The sequence below is a fragment of the Scophthalmus maximus genome, chromosome 16 (genome assembly GCF_022379125.1).
Source record: "Scophthalmus maximus strain ysfricsl-2021 chromosome 16, ASM2237912v1, whole genome shotgun sequence".
Classification (NCBI taxonomy): Eukaryota; Metazoa; Chordata; class Actinopteri; order Pleuronectiformes; family Scophthalmidae; genus Scophthalmus; species Scophthalmus maximus.
The window spans coordinates 4,125,427-4,150,869 of record NC_061530.1 but is presented as its reverse complement, the minus strand read 5'-3'; the positions used below and the strand labels follow the sequence as shown (position 1 = coordinate 4,150,869).

General features: G+C 42.2%; 1 protein-coding gene across 2 annotated transcripts in view; it reads right to left on the bottom strand.

Annotated features, from left to right (window-relative positions):
• jmjd1cb (jumonji domain containing 1Cb) overlaps window positions 1-25,443 on the bottom strand; it is a 115,506-nt gene that overhangs the window by 22,359 nt on the left and 67,704 nt on the right. For both annotated transcript variants that reach the window (XM_035612308.2, XM_047327513.1), the window contains 8 exons: window positions 18,952-19,065; window positions 7,906-8,011; window positions 7,560-7,684; window positions 7,040-7,183; window positions 5,916-5,957; window positions 3,420-3,690; window positions 2,160-2,711; window positions 1,689-2,043 (listed from right to left, as the gene is read on the bottom strand). In XM_035612308.2, the coding sequence (XP_035468201.2) occupies window positions 1,689-2,043; window positions 2,160-2,711; window positions 3,420-3,690; window positions 5,916-5,957; window positions 7,040-7,183; window positions 7,560-7,684; window positions 7,906-8,011; window positions 18,952-19,065 (1,709 nt within the window). The remainder of the gene's footprint in view (window positions 1-1,688; window positions 2,044-2,159; window positions 2,712-3,419; window positions 3,691-5,915; window positions 5,958-7,039; window positions 7,184-7,559; window positions 7,685-7,905; window positions 8,012-18,951; window positions 19,066-25,443) is intronic.

Here is a 25,443-nt window from a genome sequence, read left to right as displayed (position 1 = left end):
ACTTTCCCCCCTTTTTTGTAAAAGTGTGTGGGTGGGGGTCGTCAGCAGCAACGCATAGGTTGTAAGGATACTAATTGTGGTGATCATGCGTTTATGATTAAATTCTTTACTACAGCACACAATTGTTGAGAGAGCATTAAGTTTTTCATAGATCTAGCCTCCTTAATTGCTATCAAAGTCCACCAGATTGATGGTTTTAACTATAAAATGTACAAGACTTTCTACCAGGAGAGCATGAGCCCGAACCCCAGGGAGGGTCCGATGTCCACCCACCAAAGTCTCTCAAAATCCTATGGGAAACAATATACTACATATCAGGGAGAAATACTGTGCATAGTATTTAATAAGCAGAAAAACTGTAATGTTATCAGGAATTACATTGGGATTAATAAGGAGGGAGAGACTTTGTCCAATGATGTTGGGGGGTTGTAAATGGGTGGGGTCAGAGCCGTTGAGAGAGAGAGTAGCGACAACGGAAGTCCAAATGCTTGCACGTAACGTGACTCATGTAGACTTGAGATAGTTCCCGGAAGTTCTTGGCGCGCAATCAGAACTGCGATTTTTGGAAATTAGTAGTCAATAAATGTATCGATTTACAATAAAGCAGACCGACATGCCTATGTTGTTACTCTATGTAGTTAGTCAATACATTTTTTTAAAGTAAAATTTTATTGATAATTTAATGCTGTAATGCGCATGTTGATTTGATTCAGATGTGCTGATAATATACAATCTGGTTATTTAAACATCTTACCCTTCATAAGCGCAACACAGACGGTCCATTGATCCATTCTGCTGCTACTCTAATGCGCTGCTGCTCACTTCCGGGAACTATTGAGAGGCTCCAAGATCCGCCATTGCTGGAAAAAAAATGGTCCATTGGAGTGAACGGAGTTGTCGCTACTCTCTCTCTCAACGGCTCTGGGTGGGGTGGATTACCACCGTCCATACTCTCAATAGTTTTCATAGGGACTATCTCTTTATTAGAAAGCAGTTCCAGTGTGCACGACAAAGGGCCTCATGCAAGAACCAGTAAAAATGTATTCTTATGTTGTACGCATGAGCAATTGAAAATAATTTGGGGCCTTCACCAATTTTCTTAGGCTTGAGAATTTTTATGGTAAGAGTAGATGGTAATTAAATAGTGGTCCAGACCTGTGATCCGAGTGGCGAACAGATATACACACACTCACTAATGTACCGTCAGAATTATAGTGGCTTAATTAATTTAAAGTTTAAATATGATACCAACATTGATTTAATTCAAAAATATATTTACAAACAGACTTAATGTTTAATTCATATTCTGTTTATCATCTTGTCAGCCAATTTATTAGTTGTTTTATTGGTGTACTTCATCACAGCAGCTTCTACATTTCAGTCAATGTTTGCTGATTCCAGGTCTTTACATTTCTCAAAGGGGGTTCAACATGTTCTCTGATTACATGCATAACTTGATTTCTCTGAGTAGTCTTATTAAAGGTCCATAGGATGGAACTGTTATGGAAACCAAATCTGCACACATTTGGCGACCAGATGAATATCCACATCTACCACCCACTCACCATATCAGATCAAAAAGTGGCATGGGTTGTAACACTCAGACCGTGCTGTCAAGAAAGACACACTTTTTAACATGACCCTCTGGGATGAATAAAGTTCTTTGAAGTGAATTCAATTGTTCTCACCTGATGACCTCTGAGGGAGCAAACTCGATTTTGTTTCCTAAACTCCTGGCTGCTGTCAGGCCACATCCCATAATGCCTTGCTGTTGCTGCTGCTGCTGTATGGGAGGCTCGACGTCCGTCCTGCGGCCTCCTTCTGACGGTGAGGGAGAAGGTGGAATGGGAGGTGATGAGACTGGGGAGGGGTTGAGGGGGAGGTAAGGTGAGAGGGCTGTGGATTCAGCCTTCTGAGAGGCGAGCAGCGCTGACACTGCCTCTGAACTCTCGCGGTGCACTGTGGCCTGGGCGTCATCTGTGATGTCGATCACGCCGCTGCCATGGAGGTGGGACGACGACGGGGTCTGGGATCGAGGAGACGCTAAAAAATGAAAAAATTCTATGATTAAGAAAATTTTATTAAAAAGTACCATAAGAATGCTGTTTTACTCCAAACTGTCATACATGAAGCCGTTACCATGCATTATCTGACTGTACCTTTCACAGTGTTCTTGCTGCTCTCCACGATGCTGCCCTGGATGGTGTCAGACATCAGACACTGTTGCCGTGGAGACTGGGTGATTTGCGTTACCGCCACCAATTCCTCCACCTCCTTCATTATAATCTTCCCTGTTTCTTTAACCACACCCTTCTTACTCTCCTCTGTTGCTTGGAGCTCCACCCATGGGGACAGGCGGCCGATGAGTGACGAGGAATTGTTAATTTTGGTGCCCAGCATTAGAGGCTTCTCGTCCTCCTCCATTTTGGAAATGACACTTGGTTTTACATCACTGCTGCGAGTCTTAAGTTCGTTCTCAGAGTTGGGCTCTGAGGAGGAAGAGGAGGAGGAAGAGGAGGATGACGAGGATGATGACGAGGAAGAGGAGCACGAGGAGTGGACTGCCCTTTTGTTGTGCGGGTTTTCGGAGTCGCTACTTTCTGATAGATCAGATGCCATGTCAGTCTTCAGCCTCTTTAAACCTGCCTTCTTCTCATCTTCCTCACCCTTCCTACGTTTGTTCACCGTTTGCTTCACCTTGGACTTGGAGTCTGGGCAAATGATCAGAAAAAACATTTGATTATTCTTTACCAACTAGATGGGATAATTCAAATGGATTCCTGCAGTGACCTGTTTTTTCTTGGTTATTACTTAGACTATTGCCTTGTGAAAACTTCCATTTCATCCTGTGATTGCAACATGCAATGTAATGCAGTACTGACACTCAACTCTACAAAAAAGGAAGCCCCCCAAAGAAGACACAAAACCAAATGGAGACTAGTCCTTTTCTTGTTATGTGTGTGTGTGTCTGGGGTGGCAGAAGCCAATCCCAGCTAGAAAGAACACAAATTGGGAACTTATCATCTCATCACTAGGACTGAACATTACATCGGAAATATTATCGAAAGTGTCACAACACACCTTTGAAGCAGTGAGGTGCCCACAAATCCTATTCCATACATGTAAGGGAACATGTTTGTTTAGTACAGACCCTAGTATAAATCACATCCTCATCCTCATCAATAAAATTCCAAATGTGATACTAAAATTGTGATTCGTAATGCAATTCTTATATCTGTGAAAAATTAACAATATGATTAGTATGAGTAAAGTATTTTTTTTTTTAGTTAATTGTTTGGTCCTACTCTTCCCATTGTGCCACTGCTGACAGTGGCATAATAAAAGAAAAAACACTACTAAAAATTAGCACAGTTTGACCATTAACAAGATTTTTTGATGTTGAAGGTTTGGTGTCTCACCTCTGCCTGTTGCTTCCTCTCTCCTGTCCTTGTCTTCCTCTGGAACGCTGCTGTCTGATCCTTTCCTCCTGGAGGAGCGAGAGTTGCGCTGCTCTCTCTGCTCCCGTCCACTACCGCCAGGTGAGTGGTGCGATTGACTGGCTGGTTGCTGGCTTTGCTGTGATTGGCTGTGCTGCTGGGAGGCTAACGTCCCCTGTGAAACCTTTGGGTTGGGGCCTGATGAGGTCATGACAGGGCGGGGGCTGTTGGCTTGGGCTCGCGTGTAATGACTCTGAGAGATTTAAAAAAATGAAAAAAGTCAAATGCCAGAACATGGAGACAAACATAATGACCAAAATCACAAATGATACTATTCAGACCAACTTTATTTATACAGCACAAAATCACTATATACATTATCTAGGCACTTTACATAGTAAGGTTAAGAACTAACAATATTATTATAGAGAGTTGTCATTGCTGTGTTATTATTGATAACACCATTACACCTTTGGGTATTTCTATTATTATAGTCATGACAACCAGTTTAAAGATGCTTAAACACAACAGCTTTACAACCGTTCCTGGTATCTCTCCTGCGCTCTGTACTCAACTTTACATAGTGAGTTATCCACCTCACTAAAGTGCCTTGAAATAATGAAATAATAATGAAATAAAATTCAATGAAATTGAACTCCCACACTTAATTTCCAGTTAATTTTGTACCCCTCTATAACTTACAGCAGGATCTAACAACACAGTACACAATTCTACACAGCTAAGGTCATGAAAAAAACTATATATATATATATATATATATATATATATATATATATATATATATATATATATATATATATATATATATATATATATATATATATATATATATATACACACACACACACACACACACACACACACACACACACACACAAAACAAGACAAATGGTTACTGACATGTCCCTCTCTCATCCACATCCCCTGTTTAGACTAAAAAATTTCCAATGTCATGTAATACGATATGTGAACATAGTGCCAGAGTAGAGTTTTCTTCTTAAATAAGTTAAAAAATTGTACACAATTTTAGTGTGGGTGGCATTTTACACCTTTACAATATTATTCAACTGTATCCATGGATTTGTACACAGCAAGATGGCTTACAGCTAATTATTTGACACCCTGATATCCCATTTGTCAACTTTTTGTTGCGCTAGTACAGTTTTCGGCTGACACAGTGAAAGAGTTTGGATGTCTTTCAGTATGAAACCAAGAACGAATAAGTCTTTACATCAGTTCGTTCTCAGTAATTCCTGTTATCATGAGATGATTTGGAGGGAACTAACTTTCTGAACGTCCCTATAGTAACAAATGCATATCTTTACTTTTTTTATAGTCACAGTCGGTGTTTTGTTGTTCTAATGTTGCTGTTAGCCTTGTGAAGGTAGAATGAGGACCGCAGGGCTTGATGAGTAGGAACACAGTTAGGCTCTGAGTACACATAGAGGACAACCGCTTTCCAGCCTCTTGCTGAGAGAAGGTCAGTGTGCCTCTCTGATTAATTACCGTCTCATGCTCCTGACCCTGTCTGGGACATGCGCAGGGTAAACTATCAAACGAGCCTGTGACTGTGACTTTGGATAATGCCCAGACGGAACTTTCAATGGGATAAAGAATGCATCTGGGCAGGGAAGTTAAATGTCACAGGCTGTTCCCGAAAAAGCCCCCCAAAATCCAGTCCAGTAAGTTGCATTCCTGATCAGCCCAGTGCACCCCGAGCTCTTTATGAAAGGCAGGGCAGCACTTTAACATTTCACACTGAGCTGACCTTGCACTGGGCTGTTGAAGCGGATGAATGGCCTCACAAAGATAAGAGAGCCCGAGAGGTCAGTGTCTCTCAGAATTACCAAGTGGACTTGCTTCCTTACATTGTGAGAAACAACTGCTGTCTGTCTATGTACACAAATCAATGTTGTCAGTGAGTGTTTTTATTTGGTGTTTCTTGAAAACTTTCTAAAAACTAGTGCAACGTGTAAGATAATTAAAATGTTTGTTTTTTGAAGTACTGAAGACTTGAAGAGTGAAGTTTTGAAGTATTTAAGTAGTTTTTTATGCATGCCATTTCTTTATTCAGGTGATGTATCAGCAAAGAGATTTTGTAAAGCTGCACACATGTAACAGGTAAACATTGAGTTTTTTTTGAAACATTGAATAAAATACTAATTGCAGATTCTAGGAAGGCCTGCTCGCTGAGACGGGTTTCTGTCTCCCTCTGACTTAATCGATTACTTTTTCCCCCCTGTGTTTATATTTCACCGGTGACACTGTGAAGCCAGATGAATCTGCAGCACTTTTGACGATGTGATACCTCAGCCTGTTAACTTCCCTCGGACGACAACGTATAAAACAGGCACAGGTTGAGCCTATGAGCTTTGACTTTCAACTGTAGTGTATTGTGGAAAACATGGGTATGGACTGTTAGGGGGTAAGGTGAGGGTGTGGTGTGGTTGGGGGTACCTGAGTGTTGCCAGTGGTCCCGCCGGGTCTCCCTCCTGCCATCTTGAAGGTGTTAACAACAAGAAAGAGAAAATTTAAAAAAAAAATGCAATTAATATTAAAAAAGTGAGACAAGGAGATATTTTGTAAATGACTGCAGGACCAGATATGACTGTGGGAATAAAAATGACTGGCTGAGTGATTAATGGACTGGTTTACCAAAAAAATAAAACCTTTTTTCCAAATCTCAATAAAATTGTTGGTTTTACAGGCGCGAGCCGCCCATTTGACCACATTTGAACTGGATCCCCACCCTTAAAGGGCGCCTCCTCGAAATGCAAGAGGCTTATTGCCAAGCAACTGCGGTCTCGTTTGGTCTTGCCAGTCATGCCAACTACACACGGCGTAGACAGACATGAGCGGCCAACAAAGAAAACTCGACCGAGAGAAGTGTCACCAAGCTCATGGAAGGGGGATTTCATTCTTGCATGTTTTGTTTTGTTGTGCACCTGTAGTGGTGGTCAGAGCTCTAGTCTAGTGCTGCGCTGGGCAGTGTGTGCAAACCTCTTTTTAGCATGTCTGTTTTAACGTTTCAAGTCCACCCTGTGACACATAAATAGGAGCATTACTAAATGCATTTGAATATGAAAAATAGAGATGTTGGTAAAATAAAGTTTGATTACCATTACATATTTTGTGATATTCATTAATTTAGTAGCTATAATTGGCTAATTGGATGATGGGGTTACAGTATCCTACCAGTGAAACTGCACGGTCACAATCTGGCCCTCTGGTAGTGAGGATAACATTTGTGTGTCCCTCCCTCTAGTCAAAGTTACCCATCCCTGACCAGGATGACTGAGATTCTCCAATCTTCCAGGGGCAGCATTTTCTTTTTTAAACTCGATCTCACCCTGTTTGTATCATGGTGGCTGAGAGTAATGCTACAGTACCCTTTCACAATGTATTTACTTTGACCATTCTATATATTTGTTATTCCTTTTTGCTTTGTACATTCATGCACTGTTACATGGGTCAGTACATTTCACACTTCAGCACCAACTACAACAACTAATGTTAGGAAGCTTCGACAGTAGCGCTCCTATGTTGTGATGTTGTGTGTCCATGTGTGCGAGTGTACTCACATGGGCAGAGTTGTTGTTCATGCTGGATCGTGACCTTCGTCTGGATGTGATGCCAATGTTTTCTCCTTTCAGCAGGGAGTGGACCACGTCATCCAGAAAGGTCATCTGGATCATGGATGGATCCACGTTCTGAGGCTCTAGCACCTGAACACATATCAGATTCTCTTTACACTGTCCATGTGCGAAAGGTACAGCGCACCTAATGCAAGTGTTGAGCAGTGTGCATTTCAACACAGAAAACTATGGCAAAATATTCTTTGGGACATTTTTTTCTGCAAAAAGACAACAACTAAATAATAACTTTGAAAATGAGATGAGTCATTACAATTAACAAATTTCAGTTTTAAGTAAAAGTCTTATGGAATGCATCCATTTCTCACAAATTGATTTAGTTGTTGCCCTTAATAGACAGCATCTAGCCTTTCTCTAACATTATGCATCTGTCTGTAAAAATTTAGCAGTCATAATGTGTGTGTGTGTGTGTGTGTGTGTGTGTGTGTGAGTGAGAGAGAGGGTGTACCTGGTCATTCATAACGACCATGTTTCGACTGAAGAGGTCGTGGTGTGTGATGATGCCAGTGAACCATTGGGTGGCTGAGTCTTGTCTATACACACGCACACGGTAGCCATTCAAAGAATAGGGACCTGGAACAGAAAACAGCAGTGCAGGTTGCTCACTTTGTAAGACACACTAGTTACAGTAATGACTTGAATGACAACATGGTTAAAACATAGCCTTTAAGAAAAGCTCTAAAATTAAGAGCTGTAACTGTTTAAAATGCTACACAGTACTATGTAACAAGGATGCATTCTAGAAAAGCTCTACTAGTTATGTATTTATGCTTATATGATACTGAAACGCTTACCTTGCATGAAAATTTCCTGCACCTTCTGGTCTTTCAGCCAGGCCTTCACTTCTTCATGGAGCTGAGGGTTGTCTCTTAACACTGGGTTCTGATTGTCCACCTCATCCTGACACACACACACACAGAGAGAGAGAGAGAGAGAGAGACACACAGGTAAATGTCACACCATTTCTTCTCTTTCAGTTGGCAAAGAACTTATAAATTCAATTTTCATTTCAATGTTCACTAGCCCTGGCTGATGTTGCACAACCAGAAATCACTTTTTCTTTGTCGCTCCAAAACAGTAGTTGCACTGTACTGTCACTGGCAAGTACTGTGGCAAAGTAGTGATTTCCTGTAGTGTGGCGTAAGTCAGAGCTAGTGAAAACACCAGTAAGGCTGAGTTTCCGTCTCATTTTGGTCTGGCTCTTTGCGGTCTATGACCTACGTACACCACATCATCAGAAGGAAGCGGCCCTGAATTGGGACACGGCTAATATTTCACGCTGGAAAGTCTCACGAGTAAAACGGCAACATGTACTATATTTTTATTTTATACTGGTGCTGTGAAAGATACTGTGGATGCACGTTAACAGTTAACAGTTTTTAAAAGGATTGTTATTCATCCCTAGATTTATTTAGTTTTGAAGTTGTTATTAATGTGTTTTTTTTAAAACTTTAAAGGTCTTTTATTTTTTATAAGCTGTGGCTGCACTTTAACAGCTATATAAAAAAGTAACTGTTGTTTATTCTTTCTCAGGTATGACCATCAAACTAGATCATAATAGAAGTTCAATGACACTCATTCACTATGTGTGTTTGAAAAGAGTTTGATCTAAACCTTCCATACAAGGTAAATAGCATAAATCTGTTGAAATACTTTATATAAGTTGTTAGTTTTCAGAATGCACTGGTATGGGATCAGTACACTGTATCGGCCAATACGCAAAGTCCATATATCACAATTGGTATTGGGAAGGGAAAAATGGCATCGGGACATCTCTGAGAACCAACACCAGTTGAACTTGGGACCTCTCGATCCTAAGCCTTCAGGCCAACACCATCACCAACAATAGTAACAAGTACAATCTACCATTGCATAAAATGTGCCACTTTATCATGAGATAGTAGAAAGAGGTATTTTAAGACCAAGTCTAAGAAAACTTTCGCACTCAAACCAAACCAAAAAAACCCAAAACAACAGGGACAGACCCTTCATGTTGTTTGCGGCAGTGACCGTGAAAAGCTGAAGCCGGGTTTCTGTTGTCCACCAACTGATGGTGAACATCTTTGATTGTGGTCTGTAGATTCAGATCTGATCTCTTTTCTGACAATGAACTCTACAAATGTCCCATCATCTAGTAACTGCTCAGAAGGAAAGACAACGTGCAATGATACGAAGCATGATGGCAGTGTTTTCCCTGACAGAGTTTACATGTACAAATGCACAACAGTTCAGAGAGAAAACATCAGCAGTGGAAAGGCTGTTTCACACAGTAGGTCACACAGGGTGAGAGAGATAAGACGTGAAGGAAAGTATCAAACACACACAAAGCAGAACTACACTCGACACTGACAGAAGACAGGATGAGGAAGAGGAACCACACTCAGCTTCTTTTGCGTGTCTGTGTGAACACACATGCATGGGCAGTGGTTATTAGGGTAATATGTAATGATGAAAAGTAATGAGGAAACACATCAGAAATCTGCAGTCTGAAATCTAAGCATATTTCCACCACCTTTTTTTATCAACACACTGTAATTAATGTGTGAGGCTTCACTCTGAGGTTTGAAAACAATACAAAGGATAACTGAGTTTCATAATAATACATTATCAAATCCTCACTGGAGTCATGACTCACACAAATCATCTATTTAACTTTAAGATTCAACTCAAAATTTTGAGAATCAATATTCCGAGGTGAATAACTCAAGGTGATTTACTATTGAGATTAATCTTTTTCTCAAGATAATACCCTCTGCAGTCCAAGTGACATGAAAGTCTAGAATAGAACAGACATAATACCACACTGAGAAAAGGTATCGGTGCAACCTGAGTATATCTCCACACAGTGGTGGAGTCAAAGACAGACATGGAGGCTGAGATTCAGCAAGAAGCAGAGCAGACTAAATGAGTCTTTCATTTCACCTTCCCATCTCTCTCCATCTTTCTCTCTAGTTCTGCTGCAGTGTTCCAGTTTCACAGCCTCATGCAGCTCTATCTTAAATCAGCATACACACTAAAAATAGCACAGTGGAAGGCAGTGCTAGCGAGGTCAGCATGCCTCTCATATATCCTTACAATTATTTCTATTACCACTGTCATACCAAACATCAGTCCTGCATTGCCTCAGATTGAAGAAAGAATAGACTGTTCAAAAGACACAAGAAAAGACTAAGAAACTCAGACTCGCCTGATCCCTCACCTTATCACATTTTGAGTGGGAAATGTCCTCCAACACCATGTGTGCCCCAAGACCCAGGGGGTTACCAGTCCTATAAAAACTCTCTCTCTTCTCCTGCTGCTCTTCAGGGAGCAAAGTTTTCTTCTCTGCCTCTAACTTCAAGGAGAGAACTTCGCTCCTCTCTGCTTCCCCTCTACTGGGGAAGGCCTTGGTTCTCGGGAAAGATCCTGAACTCAATGCAGGCCTGCCTGAAGCAAGCTGCTACAAAGGACCAACCAGGGCTAGAAGGCCTGGTTTTATATCAGTGGCAGACACAACCTAGCACGAGCTGCTGTGGTGGGCGGTGGGCTTTTTTGGGGTTAGACAATGTCAAACAAAATATGAGGCATAGCAGATTATTTTTATATAAAAAAGGTCAAATATGACACATGTTGCCTTCTTTTTTGCTCAACATCATGATATAGATATTTCATCATTTATTAATTAAAATACATTGTCTAAAAAAGGGCTTTAATTATTGTCTTCAACCGTTACCTAGTACCATTTCTTGGCTATTTGTTAAAGGCCCACTGTGATCACCAAAGAGGGCGCACACACACATATACCACAGTGTGACATGAGGACACCTTCCGCACAAGATAGTCAGTGATGTAACAACAAATATGACACACATTCACATATATATGGAGACACAGACAGATGGCGTGTTACAGACTTTAAACACATCTCTTTTCAGGGAGATTGCTTGTTGCCATGGAGATGGTGGTGCTGAGGCAGGAGGAAACAAACTGTGGTAGAGTGTCTGATGTTATTCCTTCAAAACTGAGTTACTCAGTTGCCAGTGGACTGAAATGAAAAAGTTTTGAAAATAGAATTTCCAATCGATGTTTCACTTCTCAGTCTGCTGTTGCCTACAACTTGCCACTTTATTATGAGATATTAGAATTAGGTATTGTAAAACCAAGTCTAAAAATACTTGCTCAAGAAAAAAACAGGGACAGACTCTGAATGTTGTTTGCCAAACTGAGGGGCAGTTTCCGTGAAAGGCTGCAGCAGGCTTCCTTTTGTCCACCCACTGATGGTGAACATCTTTGATTGTGGTCTGTAGATTCAGACCTGATCCCTTTTCTGACAATGAATTCCACAAATGTCCCATCATCCAGTAACTGCTCAGAAGGAAAGACAACGTGCAATGATGTGATCCATGATGGCAGTGTTTTCACTATGGCCTGACAAAGTGTACATGTACAAATGCACAACAGTTCACAGAGAAAGCATCAGCAGTGTCACACAGTAGGTCACAGGATGAGGAAGAGGAGACAACATGCACGGGCAGCGGTTATTAGGGTAATATGTAATGATGATAAGAAGTCAGCATATTTCCACCACCTTTCTCAACACGCTGTAATTACTATGTGAAGCTTCACTCTGAGGTTTTGAAAACAATATTTCCAACAGATATTTCACTTCTCAGTTATACTGTCAGCACAAGACAAAGAGAGAAAGCCCTGTTACTGTGGCCCAGACACAAAGGATTAGTGAGTTTCATGATAATAGATTATCAAGACCTCACTGGAGTCATGTTTTATCTGCAGAATCGGGGTGAATTCGTTTTTAAGTACAGGCCAGACTGCTGCAACATAGAAGTGGCATAATAAAAACTTAAGAACCTTAACAATCCATAGATATGCCAGATTTAAAACTCAAAAGTTCATTCACAAGCTTTTACTACAGCGTTTGACCACATCATTATATCATGTTATCATTGCTTGTTACTTCATTATTATTATTATCACATTGAATTATTCATATTTCATATCTTTTTCTGCTCATTTTCCGATTGTAGCAGCAAGTTGTTTGTTCTCTGTAGTTTTCTGCCTTTTCACTACAAAATATGGTGACATAACTCAGTTGAATTTAAAAGTTGCAAATCATGAAATTCAAAAGGGTTTAGTCAAAAGTATCATGGCACAGTACTCGAAATCTGTTTATCTAAGAAAAATATGCGTCAAAAAGCTGTCCTGCGTAGTTTTATATGTGTGTAATACTGATCATATAAAGGCTTGTGGGTTGTTGGAGCTACAGCAGGAATATCATGACTCTGAGAAGTGCGTTTAGATATCAGACTACCAAGGAATGGGCTTTCATTTAGTCAGCACCCATTGTTCTCTGCCTCCTGATCCAACAGCTCCAGTGAGGGAATCCTTTACAACTTTAAAGCAGGTGGTATCAAGCTCTAAATCACTGTGGTTCTCTGCCCAGTCAGGCCCATGTCTGAGCGATCAAATCAAATCCCTCTCTTGTTTAATCAAGAAAAATGCTTATCTCAGTACCCAACAGCACACGGCTACATCATCTGATGTATTTTTGTCCAACCAAGAGTCCAAACACCAACAGCTGTTTGGTTTGAAAACAATCCATCAGTTGTTGACATAGTTGATTGGCTTCTGCAGAATCTGAACACACTCCAACTGTCATTTGACTGGGAGCATCCGTTAATAATCAGTACATAATAAATCAATCATAATTAATTCCACAGAATTACAACCGGACTGCAGCATGTGATTTAATATGTCACATGTTCACAGACTGATGGATGTCAGCTGGCTCAGCCGGCAATCTATCAATCACAATCTGCCTTTTACAGCACCATGACCCTGAGGGATTTCTGAAGGGTGAAGATGTTTTTTGTTAAGCTTTTCTTATAAATATGTATATTTTTTCATAGAAGGAGGGTAAAGACAGACAGACAGACAGACATACAGACTAAAGTAGCAGGCTGGGTTGGCCTCAACAGTGACTTTATTGTACCATTTATGCCAAACAGATTGTAGCCCCTCCCTCCCTCTCTCCCTCCCTCCAGTCTTCCTGTCCAACTGGAAAAACAGCGAGGGGCGTGGCCATAGCTTCACTGCTCAGACTGAGTGTGTGTGTGAGGGAGAGAGTCGAATTGTTTTTATTGCTCTGTGGGGTTCAAAGGTCTCCAGAAGAAAGGGCAGCTCTGTGCAGGCAGAGGAACAGAGAGCTGGTATGGAGGAAATGTGTGTGTGTGTGTGTGTGTGTGTGTGTGTGTGTGTGTGTGTGTGTGTGTGTGTGTGTGTGTGTGTGTGTGTGTGTGTGTGTGTGTGTGTGCGTGTGCGTGTGCGTGTGTGTGTGTTTACTTGCGTGCAACTACTTCTCTGCCGTCAGCAGTCTGGATCTCGCCGCAAATCGGGGGGAAATCGACGTGAAATTGCAGCTCGTAAATTGGCACTCGATCTCTATGTGTGAGCTACCAACATCGCGATCAGAGTGGCTCGCCGAGGCCTCGCCAGATATCTAGCAGGCTAAATATCTGGATGTGTCGGTGAGCCCATCTCCTGTAGTGTGAGCTGCGATGAGAGTGCATTGACCGCAAAACCCGGGGGGAGGAACTGTGGCAAAACAACATTATTCACCGATATTCTCTGCCTTTGCCTTTTCGGTGTGTCTGAACTTTTTATCACGCAGACTTAATGCATGGCTAGTTTTTTGTGTCGTGTTTTGCATTTTCACTGCAACAGATAATGAATGTAACCTCGAGCTGGCTTTACCGCTGAACCACACAGTAAAGCCTCGCGATTAATGGATGACAAGTCCCGTAGTGTGAACGGCAAAGCAATCTTACGGCTTTAAATATCGTGGCATGACAAAACATCTGCAATTTTACACTAGATTTAAAGACGTGAGACACTTGATAAAACGTTTCAGGAACATGTAAGGCTGACAAACTCTTTAAACATGTCTAGTAAATGTCACAGCAAAAAATCCACAAGGTAAAGAACACCGAGAGAAAATGTTCAAGCAAAGCTTATCACTCCAGGGCCTGCTGCAGTTCTTCAAATCAGTCAGACGGGATGTGACCAGAGCATTCTGTTGTTAATTCGTCTCCATGATGTGCTTTGGATAGATGTAGCTCGTATTTGTGGCCACTAGTTTTTTTAAAGTGGGGTGCCATGTGACTGAGCACAATAGTAAGCCCTTTGCAGTAGTCTGGTGATGCCTGGGGTAAGAGGTGGGGCGGCTGCTGAGTGTGACTGTAACCGGTCGTAACGGTGTTAAACATCACTCCAGAGTTTACAAAGATGACTTTACATTCAGTTGGGTAAATATTGCCCCTGTAGCTACACAGTATGTGAAGCACACCTTATCAGTGCAACCGCACTTCAGGGATACAGTTGCTCTAGAGCTACCACATGGGGACAAGAACACTGTGATTGTTTTTTGTGATTTTCCCTCACAAGTTCCTGATGTTGGTGGAGAGGGTACACTTCATGTGTTGACATGAGGCAAGTAGAAGAAAGACTGAGTTAGCTGTTGCTCAGTTGTTCACTGACACACATCTAAATAAACCATTTCCACTGCAAACCCTGTGCTCACTGTGATCACTGCTGTCTGTCACAGTGAATGAAAGCACAGAGGCACAGCAACGGCGCGGTAGCTTGTCTCCTATTCAGGAATGAGTAGGAAATATTGGGGGCATATAAGTACGTGTGCAGCTCTGAATCAAAGTAAATGCTTAAAATATAAATAAAGTATTGATAAGAACCATTCATGAGCAATCCACTCGTTTCTCCTTCTACAATTCACAATCTGAGCAAAAGTGGGGACACCTTTTATTCATTAGCTTCTTCATTATTTTTCAAATGATCATATTCACTTTAGGTCAATGTAACAGGTTAAAACTCTCTAAGCCAATTGAGGTCTGCAACATGTCAGTGTGGTTACATGGTTCAATTTAAAGCACAAGTGTGAAAGGTCCCAAAACACTAAATGTAAAAGCGTTTAATCTTATTTTAAGCAAAATGTTGTCATTCACACCACTCCCGAGTAAAACACGTTACATTAAGCTGTTAGACTGTATTGGCCATGTTCAGTTTATCCCAGGAACACAATGTAAAGGATCAACTGTCAAACTGCAAGTGTGCCTGTGTGTGCACATTTTTAACTCAATCCTCTCATGTCCAGGTCATGCTAAACACCATTGGGAGACAATTAAGTCTACAGGCTGACGCTGTCACTGTCACAGATATTAGCTGTGTGCGTGTACTTGTACAGATATCTTCGTGAGAGCCATTCTGAGTCCAGATCTAATGGAGCGAGGGCATTGCTTTACCGATGCACAGGCAAAGCCTTGTCCTTTTTTTCGGAGCACTGACTCCAGGAAGTGGATTTCATCCTTTAACTTTAACTTCCCTTTAACTGGGAGTCAGGCCACACAAAGGCCACACAAGGCCACACAAAAACTCCATAAATGGACTGTATATATATATATAGCGCTCTTCTATTCATATAGACCACTCAAAGCGCTTTACAGGAGAGTCACATTCACCCATTCACACACATTCATACAGCGCTGCTATTTATCACGCATTTTTCTGTCACATTCATACTCATTCAGAGCCGTCAGAGGCAAGTTAGGGTTAAGTGTCTTGCCCAAGGACACAACGGCATGTGTACTGGCGGGAGGTGGGATCGAACCGCCAACCTTCGGGTTGGTGGACGAACGACTCTACTTCCTGAGCCACAGCCGCCCAAATAACAGCTGTTATTCAGTCCAAGGGTAACTCATAAAACAACATGACTGATAACAGGAAATTTCAAACAGCATCTTTGTTCAGTGACCACAGCTGGTCATTTACTTGCACTTATTCTGTGACCTAATGACATTAAACTGTCTCACTCAGAGAGTGCTACAGTGACCGCCAACTTTTTGAACGGCTCTGGTGCAATAAGTGGATTTCCCATTCATTTTCTCCATTGACATTTCATAAAATCCTTATATAAAGAGTTTTAAGTCTGGAACCAAGCCAATAAACTATGAATTGAATCGTACCATAAAACATTTTATTCAGTGCAAAAAAAAATTGGAAAACGGAAAAAAAGCAAAGGTACAAGACTGTGTCATCATCACTATAGTTTTAATATTGTTGTAATGTATTGCAGCTTGTTTTGTGTGCGTGTATAGTGTACATCGATCATAGAGTTCAGTGGTAGCAGCGGGTACCAGTAACTCATGCTGCATTTCATTACCTCTCGGAACTCAGAGCTCCGAGGTCGGGGTTGGTAGGGTTCCTCCGACCCCATGTATCGGAATTCCGACTCGAGAAGGCGTTCGAGTTGCAACCTCCGCTCGGAGGTCTGTAATTTCGAGTTCTGAGGTATAGTTGAAACGACAACCCTGACGCCGAGCTCCGAGTTTAGAGTACAATGCAGCATCACTAGCCGACATGAAGTTCCTGGGTGTAGTAAGCATTTCCATGGCAACAGTGAGCTCCACCAATCATAGATGCCAATGTTACACTTTAGGATTGTGGGCAGTGTAGTATTCTCTCATTTCTATCACAAATAAATCTTTTTTTTTTTTTAAACAAGGTTGATTTCATACGGACTTGTGGCTTCTACATGTGCATATACCATTGTTTCACAACCTTGAAGCTCATGGAAAGTCTACCGTGGATGGTTACGACATTATGGTTAATAATCAATCATGTCAATGGAGAATATGAATGGAATTTTCACTTCCGGAACCTCACTGTTGCGCTCTATTAAGATTGGATGTCACTTAGGTGTTGTGATAGTCCAGGTACACAGAACTAACCAGCATAACGCCGCATGTAATGGTAGCTGACCATGACCATGACAGAGTCTGCGCATTGGCCACAGTGAACAGCCACAGAAATGCCTGCACACATTCAAAGCTTGAGTCACCAGAGGACAGCGTCAGTGGATCTTACTTCTGACTGGCTGCAAGCAAAAGAAAAAAATAGAAACAGTGTTTCACTCTTGGTATTTGGACTGGTCTTAAGCACAAACTGATGACGGCTGGTCAGAGTGTGGAACACAGTCTTCCCGTCTGGCTGACACTGAGTGGAACACAGTGTTCCAGCCAGCACAATGCAAGCTGTGTTCAGCTGCGGAGCACTGACACATACACACATCGCTCTAATTAAATACGCAGCCGCATTACACAAGTATACATCCCTATGACTTACTGCTTGCTGTGAAGCTACAGTATCCAGTGTGTGTCTGTATCAGTCAGTATTATTTTGTGTGGATGTGAGGATGCAATTTATGAGTCAGAGGACATGTTGGCTTTATATTCACACTGAACCCTGGCAGTGTCTGATCCATATGGAACACAGCACCCAGCCCTGGCTGCTCTCTAGGGCCAGTGGAACTGAACGGCCACAGAATCCAGCCTAGAACTAATTGTGAATGACTAATCCCTAATTAGCAAATAAGAACTGCTTCAAATGTGTTTATCTGCCAACAAACAATACATTCCTAATTCTTTTTTAACAAAAACATTTTACTCACATCAAGACAGCAGGGATTCTTTTATATAATGTTAACTGCTCTGCATTTAAAGCTGGTGCCATGAGACAGATCCAGCTATTCAACATTCCTGCTGCCCTTTCTGCTTCATCCTCCAGCCCGCTATGTACCGTCAATGAAAGTACAACAGTTCAACTGAACTAGGTGCTATAGGTATCCACGAGCAGGACAGAGTGCACAACCATCCCCAGTTGGGTACACATGCTGGAAAGAATAGCAACAAAGGAATACAAGAGACAATCCACAAACAGCAATTTCCTTGCTTTGTCTGTATATATAAACTGTCCTTATTCACAAACTGAATTTCAGTGCTGTACTGCCAGGAGTACTAGCTGCCAATGCTTCTGAAACCAGCTATATAAAGAATGCAAGCATGAACTGTTTAGATGCTGTTGTTAATCAATGATCACTCAGGAATACTTTTTGGAAGATTTTGTAAACAATATTTATATGCAACTATGCGTGTTAATGCGTGAGCTTCAGAGGCAGGCTTGCAGTGTTTGTGTTGAGCTAAGCTCACTAACTGCAGGCTGTAGATTCATATTTACCAAACACACGGAAGTGGTGTTAATCGTCTGTTCAATTAAAATTCATCTTAAAGTTTCCCAAAATATCACTCTCTTCTTTTATATTTCAGTTCTTGGCCATCAAGCATCATCTTTGTTAGATTAATCTTTGTAGGTGTCAAGCTTATACAATTCAAGACAATACAAACAAAATGACAAACCAAGCAAATAAGTAAAACAAACACACAAAAAATACACAGCCAAATAGCTGAAAAACACAGTTTGGTGCTCTAAACTTTCAAAGTTGTGGGGACCACTGTTCTCCTGGGAACACTAAGAGGTTTAGTTAAGGTTTTTATGCATTCGCCCTGATCTAAACTTCACATCGGTTTTATCACAGAGGTCTTCCCTTGCTTTTATCCTGACATGTAATGTGAATTGTGTGCGCGTTTCTAAACTATGCGCAGTCAGTTAAGTTAGCCAAAGATCAACTCTAGGATACTTAAATCAAAGTGCATCTTCCGAACCACAATTCAGAGCACCACAAGAGTCTTAACAGTCTGTATCGCCCTCTTGGCACCAGTCAACACTCAATAACCTATAATGATCAAGTGATCATTAGGATGGTTGACTGGTTCCAAAAGGGCGATTTCTTCAATTAAGTCTACAGCACAATAACATGTGCAAAAGTGCAGGAGTAAATACTCTGATGCCATTGTATGTGGTGGACGTCTGACACGGACAAATGACAGTCAGAGGGCTGCTTCCCAAGGCCTGATGATCATCAGCGTGATTATTACCTGGTATGGTTGGAAAGTTGAATGATCCGAAAGGAAGTCCAGCTGTTGGTCTAACAAGAATTCCACTGCTGTTACCGACGACAACAGGCTCTTCCCCACCACTGGCTTGAATGCCTGCACACACAAAACATAGAATATGGTTAGCAAATACGATTGCAAAGTAAAACAGAATAATATGAGCAGGACAGCTCATTTTTCTCTAAGTAATCTAATCAAAATGTCACAACAGAATCAAAAAGGGAGGCGGGTGCATATTTTACACAATTCATTAATTCTGTAATAAATATGTAATAAAAGAACACATGTATAATTTATTTTGGAACTGCAATTTCCCGGAGAAAAAACACATTAGACTAAATGTCAGAGAATTAAGCAGAGGAAACAGAGATGAATGACGGAACAACAGAAAAGATTAGAGGGAGAACAGACATGATGAAGAGAGGCAGAGAAGGATGGAGGAGAGAGAGTGGTGAATTCATTAATGAGCAGAGGAATTCTGACAGTTCAAAGGCTCTACACTCCTTTTTGATGTTGCTTTCTTACACGCAGGCACGCACGTAGGCACGCAGGCACGCACGCACGCAAGCATGCACGCAAGCATGCACGCACACACCAATGATGTCTGATAGCCTGAGGCCTGAGCTCAGCTGTTGCTGCACATACAACACAGAGACCAGGCTGCACTGGATTTCCTTTCCTCATGATATCTGTGTGTGCTGGTGTGACCATAAGGCGGTCACACTATTCACAGCCATATTTATCATCCTGCAGAGGTTTTCTTATGGTACTGTACTACTGTATCACTTCTCGTTTTCTAATGTTCTAGTTCTCATTTTCTTAATGCCCTTTGTCAGTCAATCAGTCCGAACAAATACAGCAAGAGAAAAGAGCCACAGCAGGCGAGGTAGATATATACACAAGTTCTATGGGTGTCGCTGTCATGCTTCATAGTTACATAAGTCTAATAGAGAGATGAGAGATTAGAGGTGAGAAACATGGCCGCTGTGACCCCCTCCCAGACACACACACACACACACACACACACACACACACACACACACACACACACACACACACACACACACACACACACACAGGAGGCTGGAGGACATTGTGCATGCAAGCAAAACATGATAGCCTGTGTGTCTGCAGCTCTATTTCTGTCGGTCTACACATATCCCATTTCCAGCCTGCAGTGGCAGGAGGAGCTGACAGCACAGGCCACACTGCCGCACATTACTTTAGAAACCACTACTATTTATTTTAGTAAGTGTCACTTTGCCTTGGGCAGTGGACCAAGTCTCGACCAGTGTCCCATTTTGGGACCCTGGTTATTCATCATTATTTGCCCGCATTCATCAAATTGCCCATCTTTCCAGTTTCAGAATTTGTCCGACCACTGTGACAGTGTAGCTGTGCTGAGGTGACAGAGGAGCCAAGGTTTGAACTTTTCCAGAGCAACACTATGACTGTCCTCCAGGAGAGACAAACCGTCCCTGTATTTCATCACCACATTTTAATATCACACCTCAACAATCCACCGTGACAGCCATTCTGCCTTGCAGTGAGACTGTCATACCAAGTAGTACTAATTACAGTAAACCCAGCCCCAAACTACTTCAGTCTGTATAGGAGGGGGAGATAGTAACAATCTAACATTAACTGAATGCATCAGTCTCTGTGATAAGCCAGCAGAGGAGGTGAGAGTCTACTCTGGACATAAATCTCTCATTGTTGCTGTATGGTGGGAAAGAATTATGACAATGACCACCACTAGCAGCCTGGGTTAAGGGCAGAGACAGTGTGTAGAAGCATCATGGAACCTTGACAAGGTTTACAACATGAACACATGAAGGAGTCTCTGCTACCATGGTAACCACTGAAGAAACAGCAGGCTGGTTACACCCCTGTGAAAAGATGCAGGACAGGTCATGGGGAAAGAGAATGTCGCAACGCTGTCGACATATAAAGTTCTTTTTTTAATCACTGCAGATCCCAGAAATGTGCCGGGCCATCACAACACCACTGTGTGTTGTTTGTGTGTGCGCGCGTGCGCGTGCATGCTTTCTTCTGGGGGCCTCATGTTTTATAAGGCATACATTGAGCAGTCGAAGATGAAGAGATGAAGGTCCACTGAAATTTGAGCAATATGAGTTCAAATGCACCTCCTCTCGCTGATGAAGTGGAAAAAGTGGACCGCAGACGGAGGCAATATCAGAACAGAAACTCTCCTCTGATGACCATCAGACATAGTTGAGAGTTCCAGAAAAGGCTTTGGTTTTGCCAAATCACAATTTTAACCTCGGAAACAGCAGTTGACATTCAGTCATATCATATGATTATATTCAACACGAGGAGTTGGAGATTTTCAATCACATCAGACTAAAGGGTAAAAATAAACGTCCACACACAGAAGTACACGTCCTGCTTCTGTTAGGCCTGTTGTCGGTATAATAAGGAGTTTGCAGTGATGATTCAAGTCATTACTCACTTAATTGTGCACCGGCTAGTTTACCTCAGTCACAGCTTTAATTCTTGATCCTGACTTCGTTGTGTTTGATATTCAATTTGTAAAGAACAAACCCTTTGACCTTTTTGCTTCCTCACAATAGCTAATGAAAGACATAAAATCTACAAATAATAGCACAGCAGGAAGTCCAAACGGTGTATGGTGAAGTTGACGATACTGTGGGCAGAGCTGTGCTGCTACACCTGCAATGGATTCATCTCAGCTCACAGACACATGTCAGTAGATGTTGACAACATGAGACTTCACAGTGCTGAATTTAAGATATTTGACTTTTAATGACACAGAGTGTGTTTACCATCTGTGGATCTCTGCTCTGATTCCTCTCACTATCCCTTCTAAAATGACTTGTACATACACCCGCACTCACACACGCACACCCCCCCCCCACTCAACCACAATCAGGTCACATCTGCCACAGTATGCCAGGAAAAAAACATTCCGTCACCGTGTATATCCAGACAGGCAGCAGGCGGATGAATGTGGATGAACAGATGATCACATATTAAAACCAGTGCATCTAGAAGTACACTTATGTCTCCATGAAGACAAAGACATAATGACAAAGCATATCTACACATATATGTATACAGTATTGATGAAGACAGACAGGAAGAAATGCCATTACGAGCAAGCAGATCAGTCTCCATTGACACACGACCCATCCTCCATTTCCCCGTGTGTGTGTGTGTGTGTGTGTGTGTGTGTGTGTGTGTGTGTGTGTGTGTGTGTGTGTGTGTGTGTGTATGTGTGTGTGTGTGTGTGTGGACACACGTGTGTGTGGTGAATAATTGATAAGAAGTGCAGCATGTAAAGGGAATGACGAGGGGATGATGGAACTCATGCATCACTAAGTGACCTAGAGAGGCCAAGACACACACACACACACGCACACACACAGACCTAACATTTATTTCCTGGAGACTTACTCTAACCACTACTGTACTTGCCTGCAATAGGCCCTCTATGCAGAGGGCAGGCTGGAATCTACAGTGAGGAGCCAGGCCAGCTGGGCTGGGGCTAGCCGTTTAGAATGCTAACTTCAATAGAAGCAAAGAAATGATAGAAAAAGAAGCAAAACAGGATTCATAATTGGTGGTGCTCTTTGTGAGTAAAGGAATAAATTTCTTGCAAATGAACGGCAATCAATGCTCAAATTGACAACGTAGCTATGTTAAAAGTACTAAGAGTGTAACGATTCTCCAAAAGCACGGCTCGGTTCAGTATTTTTCTTTTGTGTGTGTGTGTGTGTGTGTGTGTGTGTGTGTGTAAGCAAAAATAATTCAAAATGTTTCCACAATGCTGTCCGGATCTCAGTTTCAGCGTTATTAGAGCCAATTAAACCAGCCTAACTTTTACCACAGGCATGATTGGACCAAAATAGAAGACATCAACAACTGGTGCAGTGTGAAATATATACAAATATACAGCTTTTCCTAAACTATATTATAATTTTGTGAATGGCGTGTTGTGGTTTTAATGAATGAAAAGTGATTGTGTTACATTAATAAAGTAATGCAGCTCAACAGGCTGCACCTGCTTTAGGGCAATGGGTCGGTGTTGGGGTATTGTGTAACCTGTATCGTGGTTTAGGTCTCTGTTTCGGAATCGCCATGGCCCTGTACTGTACCAAGGAGCTTCTTTTTGAAATGGATTTATAGTAATTAGCAAAGAAAGAACAGCACACTCAGCTCTGCCCGGTTTGAGGCTAATAGGTCCGCAACAGTCTCACTGCCTTCTGTACCCCCAACTGCCTTCTACACCCACAGACTCAACCTGCAGGAACGGGATGTGAGGAGTGTGCTCAGGTCAGTAAGTCCCAGGAAGGCAGCCGAACCTGACGGAGCACCGAGCAAAGTACTCCAGGCTTGTGCTGACCAGCTCCCTGACACCAGCCAGCGTACCATCATGCCTAAAGTCTGCTACTATAATCCCTGTTCCCAAAAAGCCAGTCTCCGTGGACCTGAATGATTGCAGACCGATTGCCCTTACTCCAGTGATAATGAAGGGCTTCGAGAAGCTAGTCCTGCATCGCATTAAAACCAGCCTCCCTCCCACATTCGACCCACATCAGTTTGCCTACAGAGCTAATAGATCCACTGAAGATGCCGTCGCCATAGCAACCCACACAGCTATGTGAGGATGTTCTTAATGACTAAAGCTCTGCATTTAATACATTCATCCAAGACATCTTAATCAGTAAACTAAAGGATTTAGGCCTCTCCGTCCCCACCTGCATATGGATCGAAAACTTCCTCACAAACCGCCCACAGAGTGAAAACAGGCGCCCACCTCTTCTCCATCACCCTAAGCACTGGCGCACCCCAAAGCACTTTGCTGGGTCCGGTCCTCTACTCCCTAGACACCCATGACCGCACATCAGTTCACTCTTCCGACACCATCATTAAATTTGCCGACGACACAACCGTCGGCTCATCACTGGGAAGATGAGTTTTAGCGTACAGGCACAAAGTACAGAGACTGTGTGCAGTGAACAACCTGTCCGAGGCCCTCTCCTGGTCGGCCAACACCACTGCAACCATAACGGGAGCACAGCAAAGACTGCACTTCCTGAGAGTGCTTAGGAGGCACAACGCAGAGAGGAAGCTACTCGTGGCCTTTTACCGGTGACCATAGAGAGCCTCCGGCCATACTGCATGTCGGTGTGGTTTGCGAGCTGCTCTGCTGCAGACAAGAAAGCACTCCAGAGAGTTGTGAGGACTGCAGAGAAGATAACGAGAGGCTGCCCACTGCCCTCTCTGGAGGACATTGCCATCTCACGCTACCTCAGCAGAGCAGCCAACATCATCGAAGACCCAACCCACCCTGGCCATCACCTGTTCCAACTGTTGCCCTCCGGGAGGCGCTACAGATCGGCCAAGACACGCGCCTCCAGATTAAGGAACAGTTTTTTTCCACAAGCAATTTGCACTTTAAACGACATCAATTCATAGGCACCGTCATCCAACCATGCCGCTGCACACCTGCATTTATTTCATGTAACCCAGATAAATTATTACTACACTATTTATTCTAGTTTTTAACATCTTCACGCTCTTTGCTCTATGATTTTAGTCAATGCGTGTATTTTTTTTTTTTTTTAATGTTAGCACCATAGAGTAGCATTTCAATTTCGTTGTATGTACTTACTTACAATAACAATAAAGTCAATTCAATTCAATTACATAGTGAATACATACATACACTTCACTGATACACCATAACACAGTAAGAAATAAACGTTTACTTCTATCCATTATTATTCTTAACAATGTGTGCACACTTTTTCTCTTTCTCTCTTTAGCAAGTGAAATAAGTGATAACTTCTTTAGTGACCACAGCCTGTCAGTATCAGACCGGCATGAAGCCCAGGTTGAGAAAATGATCCACGGCTTTAGACAAATAATGCAGATCTGCAGGGAGGCATGATTAAAAAAGGCTTTGTTCTTTTTAAACTCAGAAATGTCAGCTGATCTGCCACTATGTCTGTCATATTTAGGATGGGACAGGACTCAATTCAACAGCTCAGATGAGTACAATTCTTTGCGTTGCCTTATTTCCTTTCAGCAGCAAAATATGTTTTTTTGGGGGATGTGTGACAGTTTTGCACTGATGAGCCTTGTTCTCTAAATAGGTCACAGGATACCAGCTCCTCACTGTGTCCCACGCACAGACACACAGTCGGGTTGTGTTCTCTTCTGCTTATTGCTTTGATGGTAAATGATTGGAGTTGTCAGAACACAGCCACATTTCCGCCACTTGAGAGGACATTAAAATGAGTTCATTTTTTTGGAACGAGCACTCGACTAAAAGTACCCGATGTTTTATCCCACAGAAACGTCAACACTTGTTCACAGACATTGTGGAATCATCATCACAGGCATCTCCCCTCTGCTCTAGTCTGTTGACATTTTCGCGTCGCTCAACAGACGTCACATGATTCGTTGCTATCCAATTGCGGCCGG